Source organism: Diachasma alloeum, unplaced genomic scaffold (assembly GCF_001412515.2).
Source record: "Diachasma alloeum isolate Michigan unplaced genomic scaffold, Dall2.0 Dall_scaffold_00211, whole genome shotgun sequence".
Classification (NCBI taxonomy): domain Eukaryota; kingdom Metazoa; phylum Arthropoda; class Insecta; order Hymenoptera; family Braconidae; genus Diachasma; species Diachasma alloeum.
In genome coordinates, this window is record NW_021680376.1 from 1,289,443 (window position 1) to 1,316,480 (window position 27,038).

Sequence of the window (27,038 nt, forward strand, 5' to 3'; positions counted from 1 at the left end):
CTCTCTCTCTCTCTCTCTCTCTCTCTCTCTCTCTCTCTCTCTCTCTCTCTCTCTCGAGAACTAATACACAAATTTCCCCTTCCTCCGACTCTCATTTGTCCTTTACATTAAATTTTTTTTGCTCTTTGTATTTCCTCCAATGTGATATGTGAGACCAACTCTCCGTGACTTTTTATTCCATTCCACACGCGTTTACGTCGTTCTTACAATTAAATATTCTTACACATTTACTTCTCACGCCATAGGTCATCTTTATTGCATTTTTGTGGTTTTCAGTTGCGTTTGGGGTGTTTGAGGCAGTTTTTGGTTCTCGATCGTGTATGTCACAGGAAAAGTGGATTTTGCACTGTTGAGAATTTTTTTTCCAATTTCCCCAAGTCTTTTGAGTTTAAGATTATTTAAAACTGAATATGATATCAAATTTTTTAGGAAGTGTGACATTATTTTCTGTAGTTTGTCATGCAGCGATAATTTCATGTACAGAATGGCGAGATGACAGCAATTTCTCTGAAAAACTTATCATAAATATTCCCAAAAAGTCTCTGGATAATTTGTCACATGAACAGTGGATTTTACGCTGTTGAGAATTTTTTTTCCAATTTCCCCAAGTCTTTTGATTTTTCAATCATTTAGAACTGCATATTCATGTCAAATTTTCTAGGAAATGTAAAGTTTTTGCCTAAGATAACATCAGAAAATGATAACTTCATAAATAGAATTGCGCGATGATATCAATTTCCCTGAAAAACTCATCCTGAATATCCCCAAAAAATCTCAAAATCCCCTTCGACTCTTCCCCAACAAATTCTCACCAGTGCCAAAAAAAATTTAATCTCAAACCTCATGGGGAACGAAAAAACCTCACAATCACCCTATTACACCGGTATAACTGGAAAGACTTACAAATTTATGTACTTATGTATTTAATAATTGTTTCCATCTACACAACTACATCGGACTGTCATTTAATGCATTTCTCTTACAAAGATTTCAATAAAACCCAATTGTGTCTGTAAACCCTTTAAATCACGCACAAATCGCACGTTACATATAGTGTAATGATTTTCTACGGTGCACGTGGCTCAGTTCTCCCCACTCATACATTTTATTTCTCTTCTTTCCCCAGATTCGCCGGGGAAAGTTGCTCGCAGCGAAGTACAATCGCAGTGGGGAAGGGGGGGGAGGGGGAGCGGAAGGGAGGAGTGGAAATACAAGAAGTCTTAAATATCTCTTCATCTATCGACGATTCTATGGGTGAGTACGAAAGAACGACCAGCTTAACCTCTTTACATTACCATAATTATAATATTCACTTACTCTTCCTCATCCGCGGTAAAAAAAAAACGATCCGATCTACATAATTTTCACGCAACCATCACTCACACAACGACCGAATAATCCTCACAATTTGAATTCTAATCCCTCCTTCTCTATTTCATCTGGACCCTGCCAATCTCTCGAGTCTGTACAAAGAAATTCACCTCTTTCACCTATGTACAGTGGCCTATCCCCTAGAATATATATTTACATTATAATAAACCTTCATTTGTCTCATCTAACCTATACACTTCCCCCTTACGCTATCCCAAGACCATCGACTCACCGTTATCTTTGATACAAATCGATAAATCTCACCGATAACTCGATGGAGATAGCCTCTAATCAGTACACACCTATGCGTAAACGGCTAGTAGATAAATAGACAATACGAATACACATTAGACGGACATGCACTTGAGTCCCGCGAGACACACAAGTATAAAGTATAAAAGGAAAATCAGTTGAGATGCCTCAGAAGTGGAAAAAAATAGTGAAGGGAGGGGAAAAATTTTCGTTACGAGTTCTCATGCAAAGGAGAAAGCTTCTTCACCTTCTAAAAACTGCATGAAATGAGTTGAAAACATTCAAAAACACTAGGTGGTTCACCGATGTGGGCGCCGCCATCTTGCTTATCGGGAAGATGGCTTCAAAGATGGCGGCGCCCCACCTCGCATTTTTAAACGACTCTTAAAATTATTTATCCCCTTCAAATCACCCTCAACTCGCGTCACCGGTTTCTACAGAAGGAACGAATTTTTAAAGCCATCATTCATATTTTTCTATCCCCTTTTGGCTGAGAGTTCGTAGCGCCAAATTTTGCCGACATTTCACTATAGAGATGTGCAATCTCATTACTTTTATGTCCAGAAAGTTGTCGTTACAATATGAGAAAGTATTCGTTCCTCAATACTCGCTACTTTTATTAATCGACGACTGAAATAAAAAATAAGAGTGAAATAACTAGAAGAATCAAATGAGGTAAAGTGACAGGATTAAACTTTTTTTTTCAGAATTCACCTTTTGATTATCATTTTTTAGTAATATATACTACTAGATTGAAGGAGATAATATTTACTAAAAAATGGCTGATTACCAGGTGGTAATCAATATGGAAAAGAAAAAGATTTTATGATGCTGTCCTTTTGGTGTATCACTTTCAACTACTTGCGTAGTGGTTTGTGGTGCCGTGGCGCCAAAATACCGAATGAATTAGGAACGTAGACATTAGGCACCCCTAATTAACACCGATGGCCGGTAAGCCATAAATTTACAAAAAATACCGAATACTTTGCCATCTCGAACTAACGAACTTAAAGTAACGACTAGTTACTTCCCGCACATCTCTCCTTCACCAGCTTGTCCCACCCCCAAGGCATCATAATCGCATCATAGATTGCATAAAGAAGGAGAGATCCCACCTATAGAGAATCTATAATCCCTACCATCAATCACCTATAAAAACACACATACAAAAATCACTCGTTCATTCTCACAAACTCACTAGCCAGAGAGTATCTCAATACGACGTGTTTTGCGTATAGTCACGGACGGTGATTCCCCGGCATTCGATACATAACCACTGAAGGAACGTCAAACATATAATTAACGAAAAATAAAGTAATCACCGCTACATTGACTCACGGAGTATGCCGGCATCGAGCCAGCCCTGTTTTACATACGTATATTCGGCAAATATTAATGGCATATTGGTAGTCATTGTTTTCACGTTCGTCGTTCCGTTTGGTTCTGTAATCACACACAGAGCATTATCACTACCACCCGATAACGGGTACAATCGTAGATCAGACATCTGTAGCTTGGGTGTATGACGGCGCCAGACCATGAGCTGGTGTCAATGGTCCAGTAGTCGATGCCAATGATCTTCTCGAATAGATAGTTGCTGCTGAGTGTGGTGTATGGGGCGCAGTGTGTGCTGGCGTATGCCTCCTCGAGGCTGAGGCGAAAGGCTAAATGGGTCCATAGTTGCTGAGAGCTGATGGCCTCTCGTGCTGCAACTGATTCTGTTGCTGGGTATCGCAGCCCGCTGTATTCATATCGCCTCCCGCCGACTGGTGACGTCATACGTGCGAAAGCGGTGGTTGTTTGAGTACATGATGATGAAGATGGTGTTGTGATGCACTGGCAACACTGCCCGGTGGTAGGAGAGCACTGCCGGGGCCAGATGCTGCATAGCTTGGCATCATGGAGCGTCCTTTCATGCTTGCACTGCCAATTCCACTGACACCAGTGACACCTGCCATGCCAGCATTGCCACCGGCCGCAACGCCACCGCCAAAGAGACGTCTCCAGAGTCTCCGCCATGAGTCCACTGTCTTGCCACTCCATATCCAGACACCTGAGGTGATGCCGACAGCGAGTGCCATGAAGTACTTCAGCATGAGGACTGAATAGTATGGCCTGGTGCGGGCCTCGCACTGGCATGCGATGCCCCTCAGCCATTCGAGCCTGAATGACGACTCATACAGATAACAACCGAGCACAGCACCAGCTGGCACTGTGTACAGAACTGAGAAGACACCAATGCGAATCATAAGTTTCTCCAATTTGTCGGCTTTAGCTCCCGGTTGTCGTTTAATCACTGATCTTATCCTGAAGAGGCTGACGAAACCAGCGAGTAGAAAGCTGGTGCCCAACAGGAGGTAGACTAGAAGTGGTACGAGAATGAATGTTTGTACACCATCAGGTGCAACTGTGCACACACCAGCAACAGGATCGCCCTCGACACCACCAGCCAAGAGTGCCCAGACTGTTTGCGCTGTTGGTGCTAGCCAAGCAGCTAGATGAAAGTACTGAGAGTACGATGCTATGGCCTCATTACCCCACTTGAGGCCGGCAGCCAAGAACCAGGTGAACGCGAGTATGACCCACCAGACGGATGAAGCCATTCCGAAGAAGTAAATCATGAGGAAAACTGTGACACACGCACCAGGACCCTGTGGTCCGGACCTCAGGGCTGGTCCGTCACACGCAATCTCCTCGTGGCCCATCACACTTCTCGCTAGGTAGCCCAACGACACCACGAAGTAACAGGCGGAGAGGAAGACAATTGGTCTTTCTGGATATTTAAAGCGTTGTGTGTCTATGAGAAATGTGGTTACGGTTGTGAGTGTGCTTGCTGCGCATAGGCCGCTCCATAACGCCAGCCAAACGGCTGCGAATCCTCTTTCCTCGGTGGTCAGAAATGCCCCGTGACACGGTAGGGCGCAATTCTTCAGGACATTTCCGTTTCCCAGGGCAATGTCTCTGCTTACCATTGGCCCTATCCCCCCTGACATCGGCACCCCTACCGCGTGCATGCTTCCGAGAACTGTGTGGTCGTTTCCGCTGACACTTGTTACCCCCAGTGGTACGAGTGGAGTTTTGCATCTGCACTCGCACTCCCTTGTTCTGTCCCCTGGGGGATTTTGGCAGTTTTTTTGATTCTTACCGGGTTTGCAGCGCGGCTGCTGAGCGGTCTTTGATGGTCTTGTAGGGCGTGGTGGGCCAGCAGCTGGCATTGGTGGACTGCTGGGATGGCCACCACCAGCGTTAGCATGATTGTCCTGCTCCATGCAGAGGTTCTCAGGATCCCCCTGCATTGGAAGACGCTCGCAAGCCATCCTCTCCGGCCAGGAGAATCCGTACTGCTGCATCAGGGGTGCACATCCAGCTCGCGCCCTCTCGCAGACACTTCTACACGCCGGCAGAGGCTTGCTGTACTCCGGAAGACAGATGGGTGTGTACATGGAGCACAAGAAGAACTTGAGGTCTGGGGAGCACTTGATCTCCACCAACGGCCAGAACTGATGGACCTCCAGGCCCGCTTCCTCCTGCGTGTCGTGGTTCAGCTCGTTAGGCATCGCCGTCAGGTTATAGCCAATTCCTCGACACATGGGAATGGTGATGTCCTCGCACCTGCCATTTCCGGTGGGACCGACGCTCATCACCGAGTGGCCAACACTACCACCACCAAGCCCATTGCCTATACCATTTGATTGCGGGCTACCACCCGACACCGAACCAATCGCTGACGATGAAACTGGTGATGACGATGATGAAGACGCTGATGATCCTGACAATGGACCAACACTGTTCGCCGGTCCCGTTGCAGATTCCGATCTGACATTTGGCACAGCTGTCACCGTGAGGACTAGGGTAAAGAGAATGAGTAAAATCGCTGGCATTCCTCCACTGGTCAGCGGAACTCGTGTCCGTCCCATTGCGTCCTCCCGATGATTTATAACCGGTATGGCATCACTCCAATCTGCAACAAAAATACAGAGGTTTCTTTGCAATTCCACTGGTGAAAAACAACTCGATGATCAACAGGCGATAAATAATCCCTCTCGGTTAATATACTCGGCTGTATTTCAGTCTTGGACTTTAACGCACGCCTATTCCCCGATCTTATAATAGAGATTCAACCGTTACACGTGACCAGAGTGAAATGTTATTGTACGGAGATCGTGTTAGTTCAAACGTTTGTTAAACTCTGAAAACCCGGGTTATATCGACCCGTCCACATGTGGTGATATTTATATCGCTTGAAAACTCCGGTCTCGTTCGTTATTATCCCCATTCATTTTCAAGGTACACTGCACACCACACCATTCTCTTCCGTATCCTACGTGTGTGGCTTTCAATGAGAAGCCCAAGAATAATAAAAAAAACGGAAATGACAGTCTTCTCTTCTTAAAATAAGCATCAACGCTGAATCAACATGAGTTTCTAAAGAAATTCGCCACTCACTTGAATTTGTAAGCAACTAATGTTAAAAATTTCCCCACACTCGACGAATGAATCATCAATATTTCTTGTTATTACTGTGACAGGGCGTATTTTCTCACTCGGACCCCTAACGGTCCACTTGATGTCAACTCGGAGGAACAAGCGATTGGAGGAAAATAATGTCTCGGTCAGGATAACGAGTGCTTCAGGACACCCGAGGGTGCATGCTGCAGCTATTACCAATACAACTTGATTCCTGTCATTCTCCTCCCACTCGTAGCTTCCCCCCCCCCCAATCACCCTCTTGATATGTGCGAAACCTTTTGCACGTGACTCATGCGAGGGAGCCGGCGTCGCCTGACAGCCCACTTGGTCACGGTAGGCAAGAAAAAAGGTAAGAGACATGAAAAATAGTGTGCATTTCTGTTATCCAGCTGAATCGCTGCAATATATACATCAGAAAGCTGCTGAGGATATTCCAGGAATTTGGATGAGGTTTCCCCGCACGAATTCTTGACTAACTGCACGCAATAGTCCCTTGTGTTCACTGGAAAATTGATTTTTGCGAGGGATGGAAGTATCGATCGGGGACAGTGTTGCTAGGTGAATGATTTCACTTCCTAATGGAAGCTTTCAAATTGAAGGTTTGATTTTTTGACGTGGATACGTCTATGGTTTCAATATGGGGAGGTCAATTTGGGAAACGGTTCTTATGTGCAGCGCCATCTATCGGAATTCTAGAAAATTCTAGACATTTCGAGGTGATTCGAGAAGTTTCTTGAAAATTCGAGGGAATTCAAGGAGTTTCCAGAAAATTTGGGGGACTTCAAGGAGTTTCCAGAAAATTTGGGGGAATGCAAGGAGTTTCTAGGAAATTCGAGAAAGAAGAAAAGAAAGAAAACTTGTGCTGAAGAAATCTTCCAACATTGATCGTGAGATACAGTGTTCGGTGACTCCTTGTAAATGTGGTTTTATATAACTCTCGTATTTTCTTCACTTTGCTTTCCTCTTTTAATGCCCGTGATCTCCCGAGGGTATGCGCGTCGTGCAATAACTTCCCATTAGGCGGACGATTTTTTGACTCTTGCGATGAGTTTTTGGTGGGCGAAAGGGAGCGCAGAAAGAATGACATTCAGAAGGCAAAAGTTTGTACATTTCTTCCTCAGCAATGAATCAGTTTTGGAGACTAAAGTGAGTGGGGTTGTGCAGCCAACTGTAGTTTGGGATGTGATATACTTGTCTTGTATGTAAATCATAGTGGTTACGGTTAAAGTTTAGTTGAGGAGTACCGCTTCCCTCTCGACGCAGTGTTAGGTGGATGAAAACGCGCTGTTGGGAGTAGTGTCTTCAAGGCGTCTTAAGTTGGGACATTAGACATGAAAATCAGTAGCGAAGCGGTAAACCGGGTTAAGTCGATTTTTAGTATCGGCCAGTTTTTCAGGAATATCTCGGAACCTAAAAGAGATAGAAATTTTTTGTCATTACCTTTTTTGTAGAGCCAATTGAGGGTTATAAAAAAGGTCGTAAGGATAATTTTGCTATCTCTCTTAGATTCCGAGATATTCATCAAAAACTGACCAAAAGTCAAAATCGACTTGGCTCGGTTTGCTGCTTCTCTAATGAAATGTGTTGCTGGATAACTGATCCAACATCATGTCTCCAAAGTTTTGTCTCGTAAAGTGTCTCGCGGCACCACTACCTAAAATCCATTTTTAAATATAGAAAATGAATGTTGAAAACGTCAAGTAGTGATGAAAGTCACTACTCAAAAGCGTTTTGTCAAAAGTGTCTCAATATCAAACACTAGTTTTTCTGTTGCACTTCGCGCTTCTCTCCCTCATTATCGTCTGGCGCGTTGAAAACTCCCGCAGTATTATATTTTTCCAGACATCCAGGGGAGATCCAATTGCCGAGAAACTGTGGATTCATACGGCAATAAATCAAAATGTGGTATTACGTAGGCGATGCAAAGTTCACTAATTGGCCGCAAGGGAAAGAATCTCATGGCAAATAAATTCGATGTCTGTTTCCCTTCTACCTTCTCCACACTCGTGTTCTCTGTCTCAACGAGATATTTTCGCATAAATTATCTTTTACCACCTCTTGTCTTCCTTGCAGCCTTTTCACCCCTCCCCCTNCCTTTTCCCCCCCCCCCCTCCCCCCCCTGGGGGGGGGGAGGGTATTTTTACATCTCGATGAGAGAGACGGCGAAGGAGACAAGGAGAGAGGGTACACGGTGTCCCGTGGAGTTTTTTAAATAGCGTACCAGGTAGGCGCGATATCCCGGTGATGCTCTCAGTCACGATTCGAGACATCTGAGTATCGTCTTCTCTTTCAATTTCTTTTCGCGGGAGTTTTAATGGATGTTGCAGGGAAGTTCGTTACCTTGCGGCAATTATGATAAACATCAGAGAATCTCGTTGACGCTTTCTTTATTGCTGGTACAGCAGATCAGATTTCAATTCGGGGGAGATTTTATCTGGAATTGGATGGTTAGCTTTATGGGAGGAGTGATGATGGGGCAGGACGGGTTGGAATTTGTGAAGTTTTTCTTGCATTTTAGATGGTGAATGTCAACTCTTGATCGGACAATAGAAGTCCAAATCCTTCTAGCACGAATTGATGAAGAAATGGTTTGACGGAATAGAATGATATTGGGCACAAGTTAATTTATTTAAAATTAATCAAATTATTTGACACTTGGAATGAATTTAACTGCGGTTCTTTAATATTTCATTATTAATAAGGTTCGATGCACGGAGAGAAATTTTTGATAAAAATTATCCCACTGTTCTATAAAAGTGTATCATGAGTCATCCTTTCCTCATTTCTATCCCGAAATTCAGTAAAAATTGATATGTGATGATCAAATTTTATTCTACGTTAGAGAAATTTTATTCTGATAAAAATAAAAATTACCGTGCCGACAGAGTAAAAATTACTGTACCGGTAGGGCAAAATTTAAAAATTGGGAAGACATTAGTACGAGTGTTATTTGAATTTACCAATTTAAGAGCGATCAATACTTTCTTTTCAAGAGATACCTAGGGAGTCAATTGAGCGTTGACGTTGGGGTAGAAATGATTTTCCTGAGAACAATTTTCACGAGAGCAATTACTACTACGAAAATTATCGTGTTTTGGTGAAAACTTTTTCGTCTCGAACTGAATTGATTCAACGCGACAAAAGATTACTCCAGGGGAACATATAATTTCTTGACAGAACTAATTCTTTCTCTCGGGGTAACCTACTGGTCAATAATTTCATATTATTGTCATGTTGGGCCTTAAAAAAGCTCAAGGTTTAGTAATGATTCTCGCCACACAATTTTTATTGATGATGGTTTTATATTCAATTTCACATTCTATGTCGTAATTAATTGGATAAATACTTTTTTAACAAAAAAAAGTTGACATTCTTTCACCGTGTAACGGCCAAAATGAACACAAGTCTGAATAATATTGAAAATTAAATTTTGTGTTTGCTGATGCGTCTTGTCTTAATTACGCAAGATTGCGAGATTGGATTGAATATTTTTATATTCCAGGACTTTACCAATTCTTTCTCTCAGCGTGTCGACCATTAAAGGGACTTCATCTCCCTCCAATTCTGGCTATCATCAAATGGAGTTCAATTTCTCCCAAGATCTTCAAGTCGAAAGCTGCATCTAATCCCAAACCAATAACATTCAATGTTCGCAAATAGGAACTATCCACTAAAACAAGATATTTATCAAGATGAAATGATCAGTGTGAATCAGTGGGATGTGCAAATGTTCCGTAGTAAATATTTCCGTACAGCATAACGCGATAAATAAAGCAAGTATGCCCGTGTAAAATGCTCTCGGAAACTAGAATGACCGTATGCAGTACGATAACCGGAACAATTTATTAACACCCTTTCTGTACATACATGTTGATACTTGAGTGTGCAACTTTCAGACGACAAGTTCACATGTTACAGAGATGATCATCCACCTTGGGCTTTTTCTTTCGAGATAGTTTCAGGATTTCCGGCAATCATCTGTGTGTGAATGCGATGAGTTTTGTATCCGATGATTTACAACTGCAACCGTCTAGAGTTTGTTCCTTCGGGTAGGTTTTTTTTTGTACTACTGGGGTCTCTCACCCGGTCGATACTTGAAGCCGCGCTTACGCACACCTGCGACCGATCCCACCTCCGTGAACTTGTTGTCTGAAGTGTTAGAGGCTGCTGCGACGACCTAACCTTCAGCGTCAAGAAGAGTTGGAGACGAGTATGGAGAGGAGGATGACTGCTGGTGTCGGGGGTAATTACTTGGTCAATTGCATTCGTGGATTTGGTTGGGTGGGGGTTGAGGAGAATGACTGGAGTACTGAGTGAAGAGCTTGTTTGGGGATCTTCTTGGAGCCTCAGGTGCGTCGGGTGATCATTAATCACTGAGGGAAGTTGTGAATCAATCCATCGGGATGATGAAGGATCGTGAGGGGTTCTGAAGAACGATTGAGAGGTTTTAAAATTATTGTTATGAGATCTTTTCGAATGGGGGATAGTTCAGAGACTCAGGAAACCTACAAAACGATTTTGGAATTGAAAAGAGCGTGGTCTGGTGACTGATGGATGATCAGTTCCTCTGAAATGATCGAAAGTACGAATCGTATTTTGTTCAGATCACCTGCGTGAACCTCTTGGCTGAAGTTTTAGAAGCTGCTGCGACGACCTAACCTTCAGCGTCAAGAAGAGTTGGAGACGAGTATGGAGAGGAGGATGAATGCTAGTGTCGGGGGTAATTACTTGGTCAATTGCATTCGTGGATTTGGTTGGGTGGGGGTTGAGGAGAATGACTGGAGTACTGAGTGAAGAGCTTGTTTGGGGATCTTCTTGGAGCTTCAGGTGCGTCCGGTGATCATTAATCACTGAGGGAAGTTGTGAATCAATCCATCGGGATGATGAAGGATCGTGAGGGGTTCTGGAGAAAGATTGAGAGGTTTTGAAATGATTGTTTTGAGATCTGTTCGACTGAGGATATTCCATGAAAAATCTACAAAAATGACGTTGAAACATGAGCAAATTTCGTGACTACTCCACCACTGATTACCGCATTATGCGAAGATTCAAATCAGTTTTCCACATTTTTTTTTCGGAATCACCGAGACTTCCCGAGGGGTTATTATTTATGAAGATTATTCCGTGGATCTCTCCATCCAACATACAATCGGGACAGATAACATCTCAACTGGCGAAGAATTTTATCACCCGCAGACCGTATACGATGAAACATGGCCACAACTTGTGTCAAGTATCTTCGACCGGAACTCGAGATAACGAAAAATATATTATGTAAAGTAGATGGAATCAGTCACGTTTTCCAATGCTCCCCCTTCCTGTCTGTTCGCTACCTGAAATATCTTGCAGGTATCGGGCGACTGTGTAAGACCAAAGTTTGTGACTAGAGTGCGGGGTTAGGGGGGGAGGGGGGAAAGGCGAAACCGGGTGTCCGGGGGCAGAGAGCGTGGGTCGACGACAGATCATCCGGGATAAGAGACTGAGAAGAAGCCAAAGCCAACTGAGCAAACTCTAACCAGCAGACAAGAGAAAACTCAAGAGATTTATTTCTCTCTTGTAAGCTTTATCTATCCAGTTCTCATCAATCTAACAACATGGCCTCCTACCTCCAGCCTATCCAGTCATCTTCGACGTGGGACGATGATTTACCACCCATGCGCCTCACCTTCTCCACATACCGATTGAAAAAACGTCCTTCGGTGAGACATGTATGAGTTTTGTTGTAATCCGTTGGGCGAATGCTCAGGAGGACGAGAGTTATTAGGAATTGCAGTGTGAGGTATCGAGGTGAACAGACATTTCTTGACAATTCCCGTAATGTCCGATGGGGATCTCATGACAGTTCTTCTGGGTTTGCAGGATTACATCGTGTTCATGAACATTTGTCTGCAAACAACTTCTTCCAAAACTTTGAATTCGAGAGAAAATGCGATCGACCATCGGAGATCATTAGATGCTGGGTGGATTCAGAAAAAAGGTGAAAAACCGATTTGACTCTACCATAAACAAAAATAATGATCCCAATATCGATCGGACGATCCCTCGATTTTAAATAACCCACCAATAGCAAATATTACATCCACTGAATACACATCACACTTGACATTTGCAACTAGCAGGTGACGTTAAATCTATAAATCATCCGATCAAAATCCTCGCATTCCACTCGATCACTCAACATTCTCCACTTCAGTCTCGTCACTCCCGGGGAAAACAGGTCCCCCTTTCCGCTCTCGACGAAATCCTCTTGCATAATAGAATCCCACCAAAAAAATCCTTGAAACAGAACTAGTTTGTTGACATCGCATTGTGCAATTTCGCTTGTCCTCCGCGTGATGTATCAGTACCCCGGACTCGAATCAAAACCGTTTTACATCGAGTTCGAGACGCGCTGTAGGTCGACATCTCCCCCCCTCCCCCTCCCGCGGTTTCCCCTGCCCGCAGGTAGTTTCACATGTGAGTCGAGCGAGAACGGTAAAATTTTATCGTGGAAGCAGCGAACGGTTGACAGGGCAGTGATGCATCGGTAGCGATCTCCATTGGCGTCGACAACGCGATAGCGGTTGCAACAGTTTCCGCAGCAATATATTCGGTATAATATGTCGGATATGGGGTGCATCGAGTAATCAGCTTTGTCCCGTGTTCGTTCCGAAAATTATGCCCCACCCTTGGGATTATTTTTTTACGCTCAACTTGGCTCTTGTTGCATTAGTACTTTAATTAATGGCGTTAACGAAGCTTCGATGGTGCATGATAATCAACAAAGGGCCTTTCCTTCATGCAATTATCTCTGCCGGGGTGGCAACTAATCCACTTTGTATCGATCGAAAATCCACGCTTGAAGCTTTCAATATTCATTTCATATATTTAAAAATGGATTTAGGGGCATTGGGAGAGGCAGTGTCATCAAGACGTCTTAATTTGAGACATTAGATATAGAAATGTGTCTTATCGGCTGAAGTCGTGATGAATGTTTCAAGATAAGACATTTCTTCGGTTGAAAACAAGACAAACAAGTTGAATTTTTTTTTTGAAAATCAAGCAATAGTTGCGCAAGAGTTTTTTCTAAGGGTTTCAATGTTGTGAAGTTGAATTCAATTTAAAATCAAATTGTTCACAAGCACGGAGAGAAAAATTCAATAAAAATTACCATTCACGCAAAAATTACGAAGTAAAATTCAATAGAAAGTGTCAGTCGGAACTGAAATTGTACGAATCGTCACGTAAATTCGGCGATTTGTTCCGTAAAAATTAACCACCCGTCTGAAGACTTACCGCTGGGGACAAGTCGTTCCGTAATATTTACCCAACGATTGAGGAATTACGGAACGAAACGTAGAAATAACTCACCAGCTCCATAAAAATTGTTCAACGTTCAAGAATTTTTGATTTTGGAGGCATAATGAGTCGGGAATGATGAACCTGAAAATTCACTGAACGTTTCAGATTTTTTCTCTTCCTTTCCTATAAAAATTACCGGAAAACCATTCCCCATTGTCGATTACGTGAATTGTTCCGTAATTTTTACTGAATATTTCTGTCCGTGAATTTGAAACAAAAGATCCTCGAGGCGGATGCCTAGAATATCTTCATCGCGGATTCAATTCGCCTGAAAATCCCATGTCAACCATAATTTTATCTATCCAACATCGTGCAGCCATGGCAACCGACCATCATCCGGCACTCGCTGGAAAACTCGAATGACGAGTTTATAGCCGCGATGTTGCGCATAAGCATGTGCTTCTAACGCACGGGGTGGACACTTGTCGCGATTCAAACAAGGGACTCTCTTTCCTGAACGGCGGCGTAAGACAGACCGAAAATTCCGGTTGTTCGTACTCGCGGTTATTTATTCAAACATCGAGTTGAGTTGCCCAAGACCCGGACGCTTGGCTTCCTTCAACACTCAGTATGCAAACGTTTATTCCCTCGGAATTCTATATTGTTCTAAATTACTAGAAAAACTAGTGTCTAATATTATGACTGCATGGAGAGAAATTTTTGATGAAAATCATCCTACCGTTCTATAAAAGTGTATCATGGGTCATCGTTTCCTCATTTCTATCCCGAAATTTAGTAAAAATTAATATATGATAACCAAATTTTATTCTACTTTAGGGAAATTTAACCTTGATAAAAATAAAAATTACCGTGCCGGTAGAGTAAAAATTACTGTACCGGTGGGGTCAAACTTATTCTGCTTCAGGATAAAATTTCTCTAACGTAGAATAAAATTTGATCATCTGTGGTGACTGTGTCTCCACTACATCTCTGTCATTCACACACGCACACACATACATACACTCAATTTTCCTCTCTAGACATTGGGCCAATTCCCCAATTTTCCTGTCGAGACATTGGGCCAATGCCCACATTAAAAATCCATTTCCTTATTCCTTCGAAAGTGTAGAACATCTGTCCAAGTCACAAAACATCATATATTAATTTTTACTAAATTTCGGGATAGAAATGAGGAAACGATGATTCATGATACACTTTTATAGAACGTACTGAGAAAAATTTTTATTTTTGCGAAATATTCATTGACTTGAGAGAAGCATTTATTTTTCCAAAATCGTATTTCTTCAATGCAGTCATTCCCAGGCGAGCCTGATGAGGTTTCAATTGCGACAATCATGTTTCTCTAGAGAATGACTATGTTGCACACGACCTTGGATGAACCCCTCCAATGATTATCAATTTTTCCTAAATTTTTATTTTCTAGAGGGAAGTATTTTGATCAATTTTTTAATGTTAATAATTATTGAGGGGATTCGCTCAGGCTCATAACAAACGTGCTCATCTCATAGAGCAATATAATTGTCATAATTAAAACCTAATGAGGACTGCCTGGAAATGGCTCGACTGGAGAAATGTGGTATTGAAAAAACAAATACTTCTCTCAAGTAAATAGATATTTTCCAAAAATAAATTCCTTTCTCAGTGCGGTAGGATAATTTTTATCCAAAATTTCTCTCCGCGTGCTAATCACCCAATCATAAATGCCAATGACTTCTCCCATCTCGCAATCAACATGCGAAATTCATTCACATAAACAACCCATTCTCCCTGAAAATCTCAACAAAAATCCTCGAGCCCCTAAAGTGCCATTTTAACAACAACATCGGATCTCTCCATTTCCCGACGTCTCACATGGTAATATTCCATTTACACGTTTCCACGAAGTTCAAAGGGTTAAAGAGAAAAAATCTACAAAATTACTGTTTCAGCTTTGAGGGGGTTAGCACGCCTCGGTTATCGCTCGTAAAGCCGTGGTTTCCGGTAATTTCCATAGCTTCTTTTCCGGCCACGAGCTCGTCAGCTAATTCCCTCACTAACGAGCAAGATTCACCTTCCTACGTTTCGTTTTATTAAATCCACAGATACCACCCCTTCCCCTCCACCAATTAACGCAGGACTTCTTTTTTTTTTAAATCAAATCATGTACTTTAGAATGACTAGATTAGTCCGCGCGCTTCACGCGTATTTGCTACTCCATAGGGCTTAATGTACGCGACCTAAAGCTTTATTTTAGTTACCTATATTAGGAATAGTGTAAGAATCACCACCCGCCATCTTATGTTATCTAGCATTGGTATGATGCATGTATATATGTATATTTGATTTAATTAAAATATTTGTACAATGATTTGACCCTGTAATTGGCCTAGGCTGTTGGGTCTCTAATAAATAAATATCAAATATCAAATGCTATTATATGTATTATAAAATATAATATAGCATAGTATAGAATATAATACAATACAATATTATCGTAATATCTCTAATGTATGCTATCATCATTTACAAAAAAACTAATGACACAATACGTCGAATAGATTGGCTTCAAAAAACGTTACACTGTTTTTTTAAATTAAAGAACTCGCATGCGTTGCGAGTGCAGTCGAGAGGACAATTAACGCTCTCGTTGGCGTGAAGAATTGAATTTTCCATTGAGGATCGGAGAATAAATTGGCACTGGGAGTCATCAGCAGTCAATAATTCACGGCACACGTTGTTACGGGGAGAAGATTCTGTTGAGGTTTTAGCACTCGGTGTATATCGCCCTCTCTCCTTTGCCCACCAGCTCTCCCCCGCCGCCCACTTTAGTGGGAAGCTGTTGGATCGATAGCACAGGCGCTATGTCTGTGGGGGAGTGAACTCAGTTGTCGTTATAATGCCTGGCATCGACCAATGCCCCAGTGAATATTACGAGCGTGAAATCAAACTCCTTTAGTTAGGTAAATATGCGGGTTGAGGTGGGATTGACCTTTTGGGGTTTTGTTTGGGTCGGATTATGGATTTGGGAATTTTTGGTGATGAAGGTTGGCCCAATTATTTCCCTTCTGGCTCAATGGTTTTCGATTTTTTTATCCAGTGAAAAATCTGCGGAAATTTTTTTCAATTAATAGCACCTTCCAAGGGCCAATTTTGCGGTCATAAAGAGAAAGAAAGAAATTAGAATGGAGCTACTACACTGTTAGAAAATTACACTTGAAATTTCAAGTGAAAAAACTTGCAATTTTTAACAACGATAAAGTTACATGAAATTTCTGTAGAATTCTTCATTGACAAATCAGTTAATTTCTTGAATAATGAAAGGAAAAATTGAAGAGGAAAAGTTCAATTTTTTTAATCTAATGTAATCTCCAGTCGAGAAATTTTCTACTTTCATGAATTGATAAAAAATTCGTACCTAGGAGATGATTATATTGAGGAATGAATTGTGTGTTGTTTTCTCGCATGAAGCCGATGTTTAAATTGAGCTTTCCGTACATCACATTGAACGAAATTTGTGATATCCAAGTTTGTGTTGAATTGCCGTAATCTGTGATTCTGTTATTGTAAACTAATGCGATTTTTTTTAGTCAAGAAATATAAACTTCTTTCAACTCAACGACATCTTACTACAATCTCAAAGCTTTTTCCGCGTAACAATATTCATCCTGATCCGACATACGAAGTGCTCACTTCAATTATAATTTACTTGGAACAACGTATGATCGTGGTGATTGAGATAACAACGTATTTAGTCATGAGAATAATTTCGATTTTTGAGTATACCAACGAATTTCTGGAGTTGGCAAACTTTCGGCTAGAGAGAAATCAAATACTCTCATTATTGCGACAAATAAAAGGAACTTCAATTATAGACAAGTTCGATTTCTCCCAATCAAATGTACGAGACCGTGGAGTGCGCTGCGCGCACTGTGTGTCGAATTCGTATTTGAATTTCCCGGGTGAGAACTAACCAAGTTCATGCCTATGCGATTAACCAATGAGGAATCAGTCTTACGAATTTCGAGATATTTCGACTCTAACGATGTTCATTTATGTGTATGACCTTTCATAAATAGGATCTCAAGAAGAGATAACTGGTATCCACTATGAAATCATGTTTATTTGAAAATTGACAACCAAATGATAGTTGGTTCAAATAAAATTCTCTTGATAAAAATTTTTTTTTCATTTGAAATTGAATTTTTTTTTAAATTGGTTTATAGTATAGAACCCATATCAGGGTTATTTACCCTGTCGGTGAGATCTTATACAATTACTTTTTTTACATTGCTTTTTTTTTCTTTTACCCTTTTCTTTTACATTTTTGTTAAATTTGAAGGTTACATTTTGTAAAGAATTTATCTATTGCTGTAAGAGCTTCGGAGTCGGTTGAAATTGAATTCAACCTCAATTTTAAGAAATTTTTACCAGTGCATAGAACAGTCCCTCGCACCAAAATTCTCAGTGATTCCCCAATTTCTTCGTCCCCATAAAGCACCATCACCCCAGAAATTGCCCACTTCAATACTAAAACCCATTAACCCCTCGAAAAAAAACGTTCCCGAATTACGAATAGCGGAACCCTCGCACTCTCGACCCCATTCCCCACCCCTCTGGGATTTCCGAAACGTTACAAGCGCGCCAGAGAGAGAGAGAGAGAGAGAGAGAGAGAGGGAGTGAGGATATCCACCAGGGGGGAATGAAATTCGGGTCTTGCAAAAGCTGAGACGTGGAAAAAGCGCCTCACACCCCTGGTGAAACGAGAAAAACCGAAAGGAGAGAGGGAGATGGAAAAACTACCGGTGACGCTGTGTTCTTCAGCCGCCGTCCAATGGAAAACGTTGACAAAGGGTGACGGGGATGTACACCGGCTGCCAAGGATGAGCGGGGAGAGGGGATGCCAAAGAAAAAGGCACGTAAAGAAAGACGGAGGGGCGGGGGGAGAGGGTGTTTGCACCGGCTTTTCTCTCTTCAGTGACATCGTCCGGGGAAAAAAGGGCTGCGAAAACAACGTTGTAGTCTGGTTGAAAAAAAGGGAAAAAAATACACAGACACATGCATACGCATTGACTCGGTTTGTCCAACTTTTTTTTATTTTCGGTGGAGGGGGCGCACAACGGCCTTTATTGTGACCCCAGTGGGCATAATGCGGGCTCGTTAAAAATAATTCATTTAGCCACAATGGGAGTCAGTGTGGCCGGCTCATGCCTCGTTCGCGCCTTGGGTACAATTTTTCTTCCCTTTTTTTTGGCATTTTGCGGGCGTTGATCGAAATATTTCGAGGAGCATTGGAAAGTCATCGAGAGATGCAGCGTGAAGAGTTGAGGGTTTTTTATGAAGAACTATATCACCCACATTACCCTTGTTCTGAGCTTTGTGACTCTTAATCTGACCCTTGCGACCCTTATTCTGACCCTCGTGGCCCTTATTCTGACCTATACCGTACCATGTGATCCCCATAACTCTTATTTGGACCCTTATTCTGACTAATCGTAACCTTAATCTGACCCTTGCAACCTCTAATCTGATTATCGTGACCCTTATTAGACCTCGTAACCCTCATTTGGATTCTTAAAGTGACCTTTATGACTTAATCTGACCGTTGCGACCCTTATTCTGACCCTCGTGACCCTTATTCTGACTCATACCGCACCGTATGACTCCCATAATTCATATTTGGACCCTTATTCTGAGCATTCTGAACCTTAATCTGACCCTTGCAACCCTTAATCTAACCATCGCGACCCTTATTAGAGACCCCGTGACCCTTATTCTGCTCCTCATTATAGCACTCGTGACCCTTATTTTGACTTTTGTGACTCTTAATCTGACCCTTGCGATTCTTGACCTCCGTGACTCTTATTCTGACCCATACAGCACTCTAGGACTCCCTCGACCCTTATGCGGACCCTTATTCTGACCATTGTGACCCTTAATCTGACCCTTACAGTAATAAAAATTAATGCAAAGGTCTGTGGCGAAGTGAAATTTTTCGTAAATCTTACGCAAATTGCAGAAAATCAATATGGCGACGTATTTGCGTATTAAATCAGGCTCGTTATGTATATTAAGAACGAATTATCGACGCGATAAATAAGTATTGTAGAAAATTCCTTCTTTCAATTTAGCGGTTGAGAAACAGAAATGAATAAACGAGAAAAGTATAGTTGGAGTGAATGGAGAGGGCTGGGGGAGGCGGGGGGTAAGGTTCTGAGTTGGGAGTTTTGTTTTTATTTCATTCGTGTTTTTTTATTCCGGGGAATCGTTGAAAAGCTGAGAGAAATTTACGTCGTAATTGAAGAAAATCGGGATAAAGATGTGTTTTTTTTTCCTGTTTTTGTACTCTTTGAGAGTTGCTTATGGTCTTTTTGGAACTAGGCTGAGTGATTCAGGGTTTATTTCTTTTATTCTTGAGTTTTAATTAGCGGACGACAACTCCATTTTCATTATTTTCTTGTCTCCGGGTGAATCATTATCACTGGGATGGGTTTCAAGGAATGGGAGACTGTGGAGATGATAGAAACTACTAAAGTTTTCCTTGTTAAAGATCTTGTTAAAGAATTTTACATCATTTTCTTCGTTAATTCTGTGTGAATATGTGTAATTTAATATTTTCGCTGATTTCTATCGTCGAGCCACGAGTAAAAAACCATTTTATTCGTTATAAAAATCCCTTCAATATTCACGCTTTTTGTTTGTTCTCAGTGTTTTCGTTTTTACACGTGAGAGCTTTCTTTAGATGAATTGATGACAATTTTTGATGTGTGAACATCACTTCACTCGTCTTCGGCGAGTGCTCCCAACCTCTTCGCCAATTTCTATTGACAATCCTTCGAATTTTCAGTGCCTTTATCAGTAGAAGTATTCAATAGAAAATATTTGATAGAAAAGAATCAATCAATTTATCATCATAACGAAATATATACAACTTATTCAGTTGGCATTTATTGATATGTAAACATCTTGGCTCTCGTTATCGAAATTTAGTGGTAGAGTAATCCCTGAAAAATCTCGTGTCACGAAAAACCCAACGGAAGTTGCGCAGTCGACCACTGCGCATGTAGGGAATACGATGCCCACAGTCATGTGTACATGTACTACGGATACACTCTCGAGTGAAGGTGCTCTCGCTGTCGCTACAATGCCCCACTGTCAATTTAAATATCTCGAAAACTATTGACAAGTCATCGAGACATCCAGTGTGACAAATGCAGGGAATTTCATAACAAATAAAATGGTTTTCAACTCACATATCTACGAGTCGTAGTTCTCAGGATGTGGACGTTTGTGAATGACAACATCTTGAGGATTGTAAGTCGTAGAGACACGAGTAAAAAAACAATTTACGGGTCTTGAAAATCCTCTCATTTTTCACGCCCAAGCGACACATTTCTCTCTGCAAATTCTTCATTACCTCCAATCCTCGATATTCCACTGCACTCACTATTTCATCCACTCCTCTCCGTCTCCGTATTTACCCCATGCCCAGAGATAATCACAGGCATGGTAAGCGGAAAACAGATGCGACTCAGTGAGATAAGACTTATCTCCGCTAGCATTCGCAAAAGACAATCACTCCTTTTCTCCTTTATTTTCTCTGCTGTTTGCCCAGCACTTCGCCAGCCAAGTTCAGATTTTATTATCACACACACCTCCGGTATGTTCCCTGGAAAATGTAATGTGTTGGGGTGCATGTGTGCCCTTTTCTTGTTGTTCAGCGTATTATGACTCTGAGACCTATATACCGGGGCTTTAAGAGTCACGGAAAATGGGCCCGATGGATATTACGCAGAGCTTAGGCATCTCTCACTCTCGAATAACGTCCACCCGAGAACGAGAGTGAGAGAGAGAGCGAGGGAACAGCCGATAAGATAAAACGTGAGACGTTGGGAGTATCGAACGGTCACGACACGGGAATCGAATGTGTTTTTTCTTGTTTTGTAATTTTTTTTTAATCTGTCCTCGAGGCGAGACTTCTCTCGCCTCTCACCGTGCTAGCAATAATTTTCACCTAACGGAGTTCATAAATCTCAGTGGCTATTTGGCATTGCCGTCATAATTTAATTGGCAGATTCTACCGATTAAATTCCCCTTGGTTCTTTTTTTCTTCTGGGAGTCAGTTTGGAAAGTGGAATTTCCTCTTTGACGAGTCATTCTTTATTATTGATATCAGGGCTGGGCACTACTTGAAGCTAATGGGGATATGATTTGGGATGGTTATTATTGAATTTAGTAGTAGCGAAGTGGTAAAACGATTTAAGTCGATTTATCTTGACTTATGTTGTGTTTTTGAGGAATATTTCCAAATCTGAGGGAGATAACGAAATTTTTATAATTACATTAATTGCAGCTCTCAATCGGCTCTGCAAAAAGGTTATAACAATAATTTTACTATCTCACTTAGATTCCGAGGTATTCATTGAAAACTGGTCAATAGTCAAAATTGACTTCTACTGTTTTACTGATGTTGGAATATTTGAACGCAGCTCTTCTGTTTTTCTTCAAAAATCACTCGACAAGGTTTATGACGTGTTGGGGAAAGTCCCCAGAAAAGGACTAATTTATGATCCGTTGTGCTCCGAACTCGAGAGCGTTGCAATCCTTACCACATGTAGAAATTCAAAGGAAACTCTGTCCTCTGGAGTCATAAACTGTGTCTTGCTTTTCCCTTAGTAAAGGTTTTTCAAATAGTTAGAATTTAGTCTCTGGACAACGGTCCTCTAGTACAGTCGTGCCTTCCTCGTGCCAATAATAAAGAGTTCAAGTTGAAAGTATTCATTGCGTTACTACATTTATTTATCCACTTTTACCCATATCCCAATAACTGAATTATATTTTTCTCAATAAAACGCAACAATACTTGATAGAGTGGAACAGATTTAATTGATCGGAAATGAGTGATTTTCATCAATTCTTTCAAACAGAATTTTTTAGAATCAAAAGTAAAAATCATTTCGACTGATTTCTCCATCAAAAAAACCGTAAAAATTACTTCATTTCCCATATTTCATGATTAAAGAATACCAATGGTTCACAACATTTGGCCTATAATTCTCCTCAACTCGCCCGAACTCAATAAAATTAACTCCCAACCGAAAAAAAAACCTCTTACTCAATCAAAACATGTCATTAACACATGTTTTATTCATAAAAAGCCATTCTGATGGGCGCAAAGTGATTAACGACCGAGACGTCTAAATATCATTTTACATAGTTGAGTCGAGAGACATAAATCCCACATTATCTCCCGGGAAATCGGGATTGTAGGATTTCATCCAATTTAACAAGTGTCAAGAAAGTGTTGCTCGGCTTCTTTTTTCTTTTAATTCACCAGTGAAGTGGCATTCAGAGACGGTGGGAGACGAATGAGAGGAGAGTTCTGTACGGGTAGTGATGCAATAACGCCTCGTTTGGGCCTCTGGACGATCTCGTTCCAGTTCTACGAAATCTTTAATACAGGAATAGCGTTAATGCGTTTTAGTATATTCCACGCGTGTATATTTTGTGTGGCACGCAGGGGCTATTTACCACGTGGCTTTTTGCAAACATACGGGTAGTGGAGGCGAGAGTTTAATGGAAACATCGCGAGAATAGAAATTTTTGGGGGAAAACATCTGGAATTCGATTTTCGGGCTTTTGCATTTCACTTGTGAATTTTAATCACTTGTTTTTTGGATTATCTCGTTAATGAGGGGTTTTAGGGGGAAATGTCATATGAACTTTTTTGTAGGTGAGAAAATTTCCAACGAAAAATGATTTGTGACATTTTCCTCTAAAATGTCTTGTTAACGAGATATTTTGCTGTCAAAAAAGACGTGATGAATGGATTTTTTGCAAAATTTTAGTCTTCAATTTCAGTTACGCATTTTTGTAATTATCTCATTAATGAGGGGTTTTAGAGAGAAATGTGATAATAACTTTTTTTGTAGTTGAGAAAATTTCCAACAAAAATCTCATGTGGTGTTTTGTACTAAAGGAATTAGTTGAGGAGATAATTCAATATTCATCAAAATGCGAAAAATTGAGTTCTTCGCTTTGATCATTTTACTGAATTATCACATACTCTGGCGGTTAAAATGTCAGAAATTAGTAATCGGATATGAAAACACCAGCAATTACTGATTTCTATTAATCATAGTGTCAATTTTTCCCATCTAGACACTCAACAAGCAAGATTAGCTGATTAAATTCCAGTCATTCTTGACACCGTTTTCGCAGCCAAGCGGTTAAACCCGTTGATGAGGAAGCCCACGCAGTTCCTCACTCGTCCTGCTAATTTCATGATGGTAAACATCTTCGATCAGATGATGAATCCGTTTCTCTCTCCCAAAAACCCATAATCGGAATTTATTCATTCATTACAGAAAAAAAACACCAGATTAGCGATTTTTAATCGTGAATTTCTCGGCATATACTGAGTGAAAAAATACAATCTTTTTTTCATTTTGAAGATATTTTTCCAGACTTTCCAATGAGACCAGACTCATTCAAATGCTATCATTTAGTGAAGAGATATTCAAATTTATAGTAATTCAACTCTACAAGACAAGAAGATAAAATTACCAACGTTTAATCGTGAATTCCGCGACAACCGCTGAGTGAAAGAATCCAATTGTTCGTTCATTTTGAACATATTTTTCCAAGCTTGAAAATGACACCAGGCTCATTCAAATCGTATCGCTAGCCGATAAGATATTGAAGCATAAAACCTTGAATTCCTCGAGAAAACGCGATTTCAGTGAGAAATGTTGATTTTAAATCACAAGTTCAAGGTTCACACGCAGAAACATATTCCCCCAGCGGTGAAATTTCCCCAAAATGCACAAAAATCCGAGATAGTGCCGGACTCGGAGATCCCCCGTCTCCCTCATTCAACCTCTCTCCAAAAGTAACACACGAGGACCGAAAAAATTCTGGAGAAGACAGACCGACTGCGGGAAGATAAAGGCCCCCAACCACGTACTCGCCAGCCGTTCATTTCGTATTCGGTCTACGAAATGTGGGGGTGAAGCACGAGGGAGGGTGCATGCGTACGTGCGTGCATACATCTCTGTTTCAACATTCACTCAGTATCTCTTGTTTCGGGGACCGAGTAAAAGGGAAATTTGAGATTTTTAGAACGTTCGATAAAACAACAGTGGAAATTATGGTGGGGGAGGAATCACACGAGAGGAAATATTTATTCGCGTGAAGAACATGAGAAAATGTACTCAGTGACTGATAATTCTTAAAACTGTTTAAATAACTGTGATATTGCGGTATTATCATTATTCATTACGCATTGTTGATGTAAAAGCATTATTTATTGGAGTTTTACTGGAAGGATTTTTCTGTGGCTTGTGTAGATGTAAAACTATAATAGTTGGTGTTGAGGAAATAAAGGATTCTATTCACTTAGGACAGAATGTTCAGTGACTGTATCTCGGCAATACAATTTATTTAACAAAAATCAGTTTTTTTGAGTGAAGGAAAATGATGAAAAATCCATTGAATTAAATTAATAAAAAAACTATTTGAATTTCTCTTCGCAAAGAAATGACTTTTTTATTTCATATTCATTGAAATAATCGAATACAGGTGGAATAAAATAGAAAATGCTGTTTAATTCGTCATTTTGAACATAAAAATGTGACAAAAACTTGGAAAATGTCAGATAACCACTCGATTTTAATTTAAAATCCACGAACAAAAGTAAACTTTTCACTAAACCAAAATAATTAACTCTAACTAGCCATTAAAACCCGTACTTCCCCCATTTGTTATTCAAATCTCAACATTTTTTTTATTTTGAAGGTATTTCTATTAAATTTCAAATTGACATCGAACTGGTTTTATTACTATTACTGTTGGGTCACGAGATATGCGGTAATAAAAAATCAATTGTGCTCCAAAATTTTGGAATCAGACAAACTCCATTTGCATTTATTTTCATTTTTAATTCAAGAAAACACTATTTGAATATTTCATCGCAAAAAAATATTTTTTATATTTTCCATTCATTGAAATGATCGAATACAGACGAATCAAAACCGAAAATGGTATTGGATTTATCTTAGAAAATGTCAAACATTCCCTCGATTTCATTTTAAAACACAAATGAAAGAAAATAATCATCCCGACCCAACTATTAATCCCGTATTTTCCCCTCTATTACCCCAAAAAATCCTCACCTCGTTTTCGAAATCCCGTTCCCTCATTAATCCATCATCATCAGTCCCCAGCTGCCAAAGTTCTCCTCCACAAAAATCCCACCAACTTTTTTTTTATCTCACTCTCTAAACTCCAAACCTCCACAACCACTCACAAAATCCCCAAATCCCCCTCACGTCAGTGCCAGCCTCCGCTGCATAAAATCAAACCCCGTATTAATTAATCACACTTGTCAAAACACGTGACGTCAAAAATCGGGGGAAAAAATTACGTTCCAACAATAGACGGCTGTATCTTCAACGACGACCGAGCGCACACTGTTGTCGGTTTAGTTGGCGTCTGCTTTGGAAACGAAAGCCAGCCTAGTAGTTTCCCCTCCACTTCCCCCTCTCCGCTCCACCTCCCCTTTCCCCCGCCCCCTCTGCAACCCCTTCCCCCCCGCCCGCACCAACTCCCCTCGAGGGACGGCGCCGGGACACGGTAGAGTTGTCCTAGAGGAAGGGGGGGAGGGGGAGTGAGACTTGCTACAGTATAAAACGAGAATTTCTCATTCTCTCTCTCCCTCTCCCGTTTGCCGCCCCCCCCCCTTTTCGCTCTGGCCACTCGCCACGGCAGCTGCTTCTGTCTCACTCCCACGAGAACGGCGTCGAGCCTGAATGAGGGGAAGGGGAGCGGTGGGGGTTTCTCTTTCTTCTTCTTCTTCTTCTTCGCGCACAGATGTGTGTGCGAGGGAGAAGGAGGGGCGGCAGCGCGAGGGGAGGGGGGAGAGGGGGTATGCGTGTGTGGGTGGGAGATGGGGATTCATGTGAGGAGTTGAATGCTGTATACACACTGTCCAGCCTTCTTTGCACAGGCTCCTTGAGGGGCTGACGTCAGATCGGGCGCCTCGGATAACGAGATCACCCTTTTTTATTGTTGTTTTTTGTTTTTTAGAGAGGGGGGAGAAGTTTCTGCGTGTTGTTTCACTCTTCCTCTTTGATCCCTAATTATCGAGTTTACACTTTCTTTCGTTGAGCTTTGGTCGCATTTGTTTAGGGGAATTGATGAATTTTTGAGAATTAGAAAAAGAAATGAGGGGGAATATACAAGTCGCGAGATGTGGGAGTGATTTCTCGTGGCCTCATTTCAGAGAAAGTATTTTAGAATTAAATAAATTTAATAGTAAAGAAAAAGTAATGATAATGAGTATTTTTTATTCATTTTTGGATGTCTTCAAGTCAATTTCGATAATTGGTAAGTTTTTAATGAATATCTCGAAATCTAAGGCAGATGGCAAAATTTTTGTTATAACCTTTTTTATAGGTCTCAATTCTCTCCACAGAAAAGGTCATTACGAAAATTTCGCTATCTCCCTTAGATTCCGCGGTATTCCTCGAAAACTCGGCTAAGAGCTGAGTCGCCTTGAATCGTTTTACCGCTTTCTTTCGTTGAACTCTAGTCGCACTTGTTCAGGGGAATTGACCAATTTTTAAAACTTAAAAGGAAGTAATGAATGTTAAACATCGTTTCTTCCC

The 27,038-nt window shown here is 41.1% G+C and overlaps 2 protein-coding genes across 3 annotated transcripts in view; one reads left to right on the plus strand and one right to left on the minus strand.

Moving 5' to 3' along the window:
- Positions 1–27,038, minus strand: part of LOC107036832 (frizzled-2) — a 60,023-nt gene continuing 32,985 nt past the window's right edge. Inside the window, exons 1-2 of one of the 2 annotated variants that reach the window (XM_015255040.1) lie at positions 25,545–25,825; positions 1–5,584 (exon numbers count right to left, since the gene is read on the minus strand). In XM_015255040.1, the coding sequence (XP_015110526.1) occupies positions 3,399–5,540 (2,142 nt within the window). In that variant the 5' untranslated portion in view covers positions 5,541–5,584; positions 25,545–25,825 and the 3' untranslated portion in view covers positions 1–3,398. Of the gene's footprint in view, positions 5,585–25,544; positions 25,826–27,038 lie in introns of those variants that run through there. The other variant, XM_015255041.1, reaches the window with a different exon arrangement.
- The window catches only part of LOC107036834 (kelch-like protein diablo), a 122,900-nt gene continuing 97,059 nt past the window's right edge, over positions 1,198–27,038 (plus strand). The window contains exon 1 of the mRNA XM_015255043.1: positions 1,198–1,254. The gene's annotated coding sequence lies outside the window, so the exon portion shown is untranslated. The remainder of the gene's footprint in view (positions 1,255–27,038) is intronic.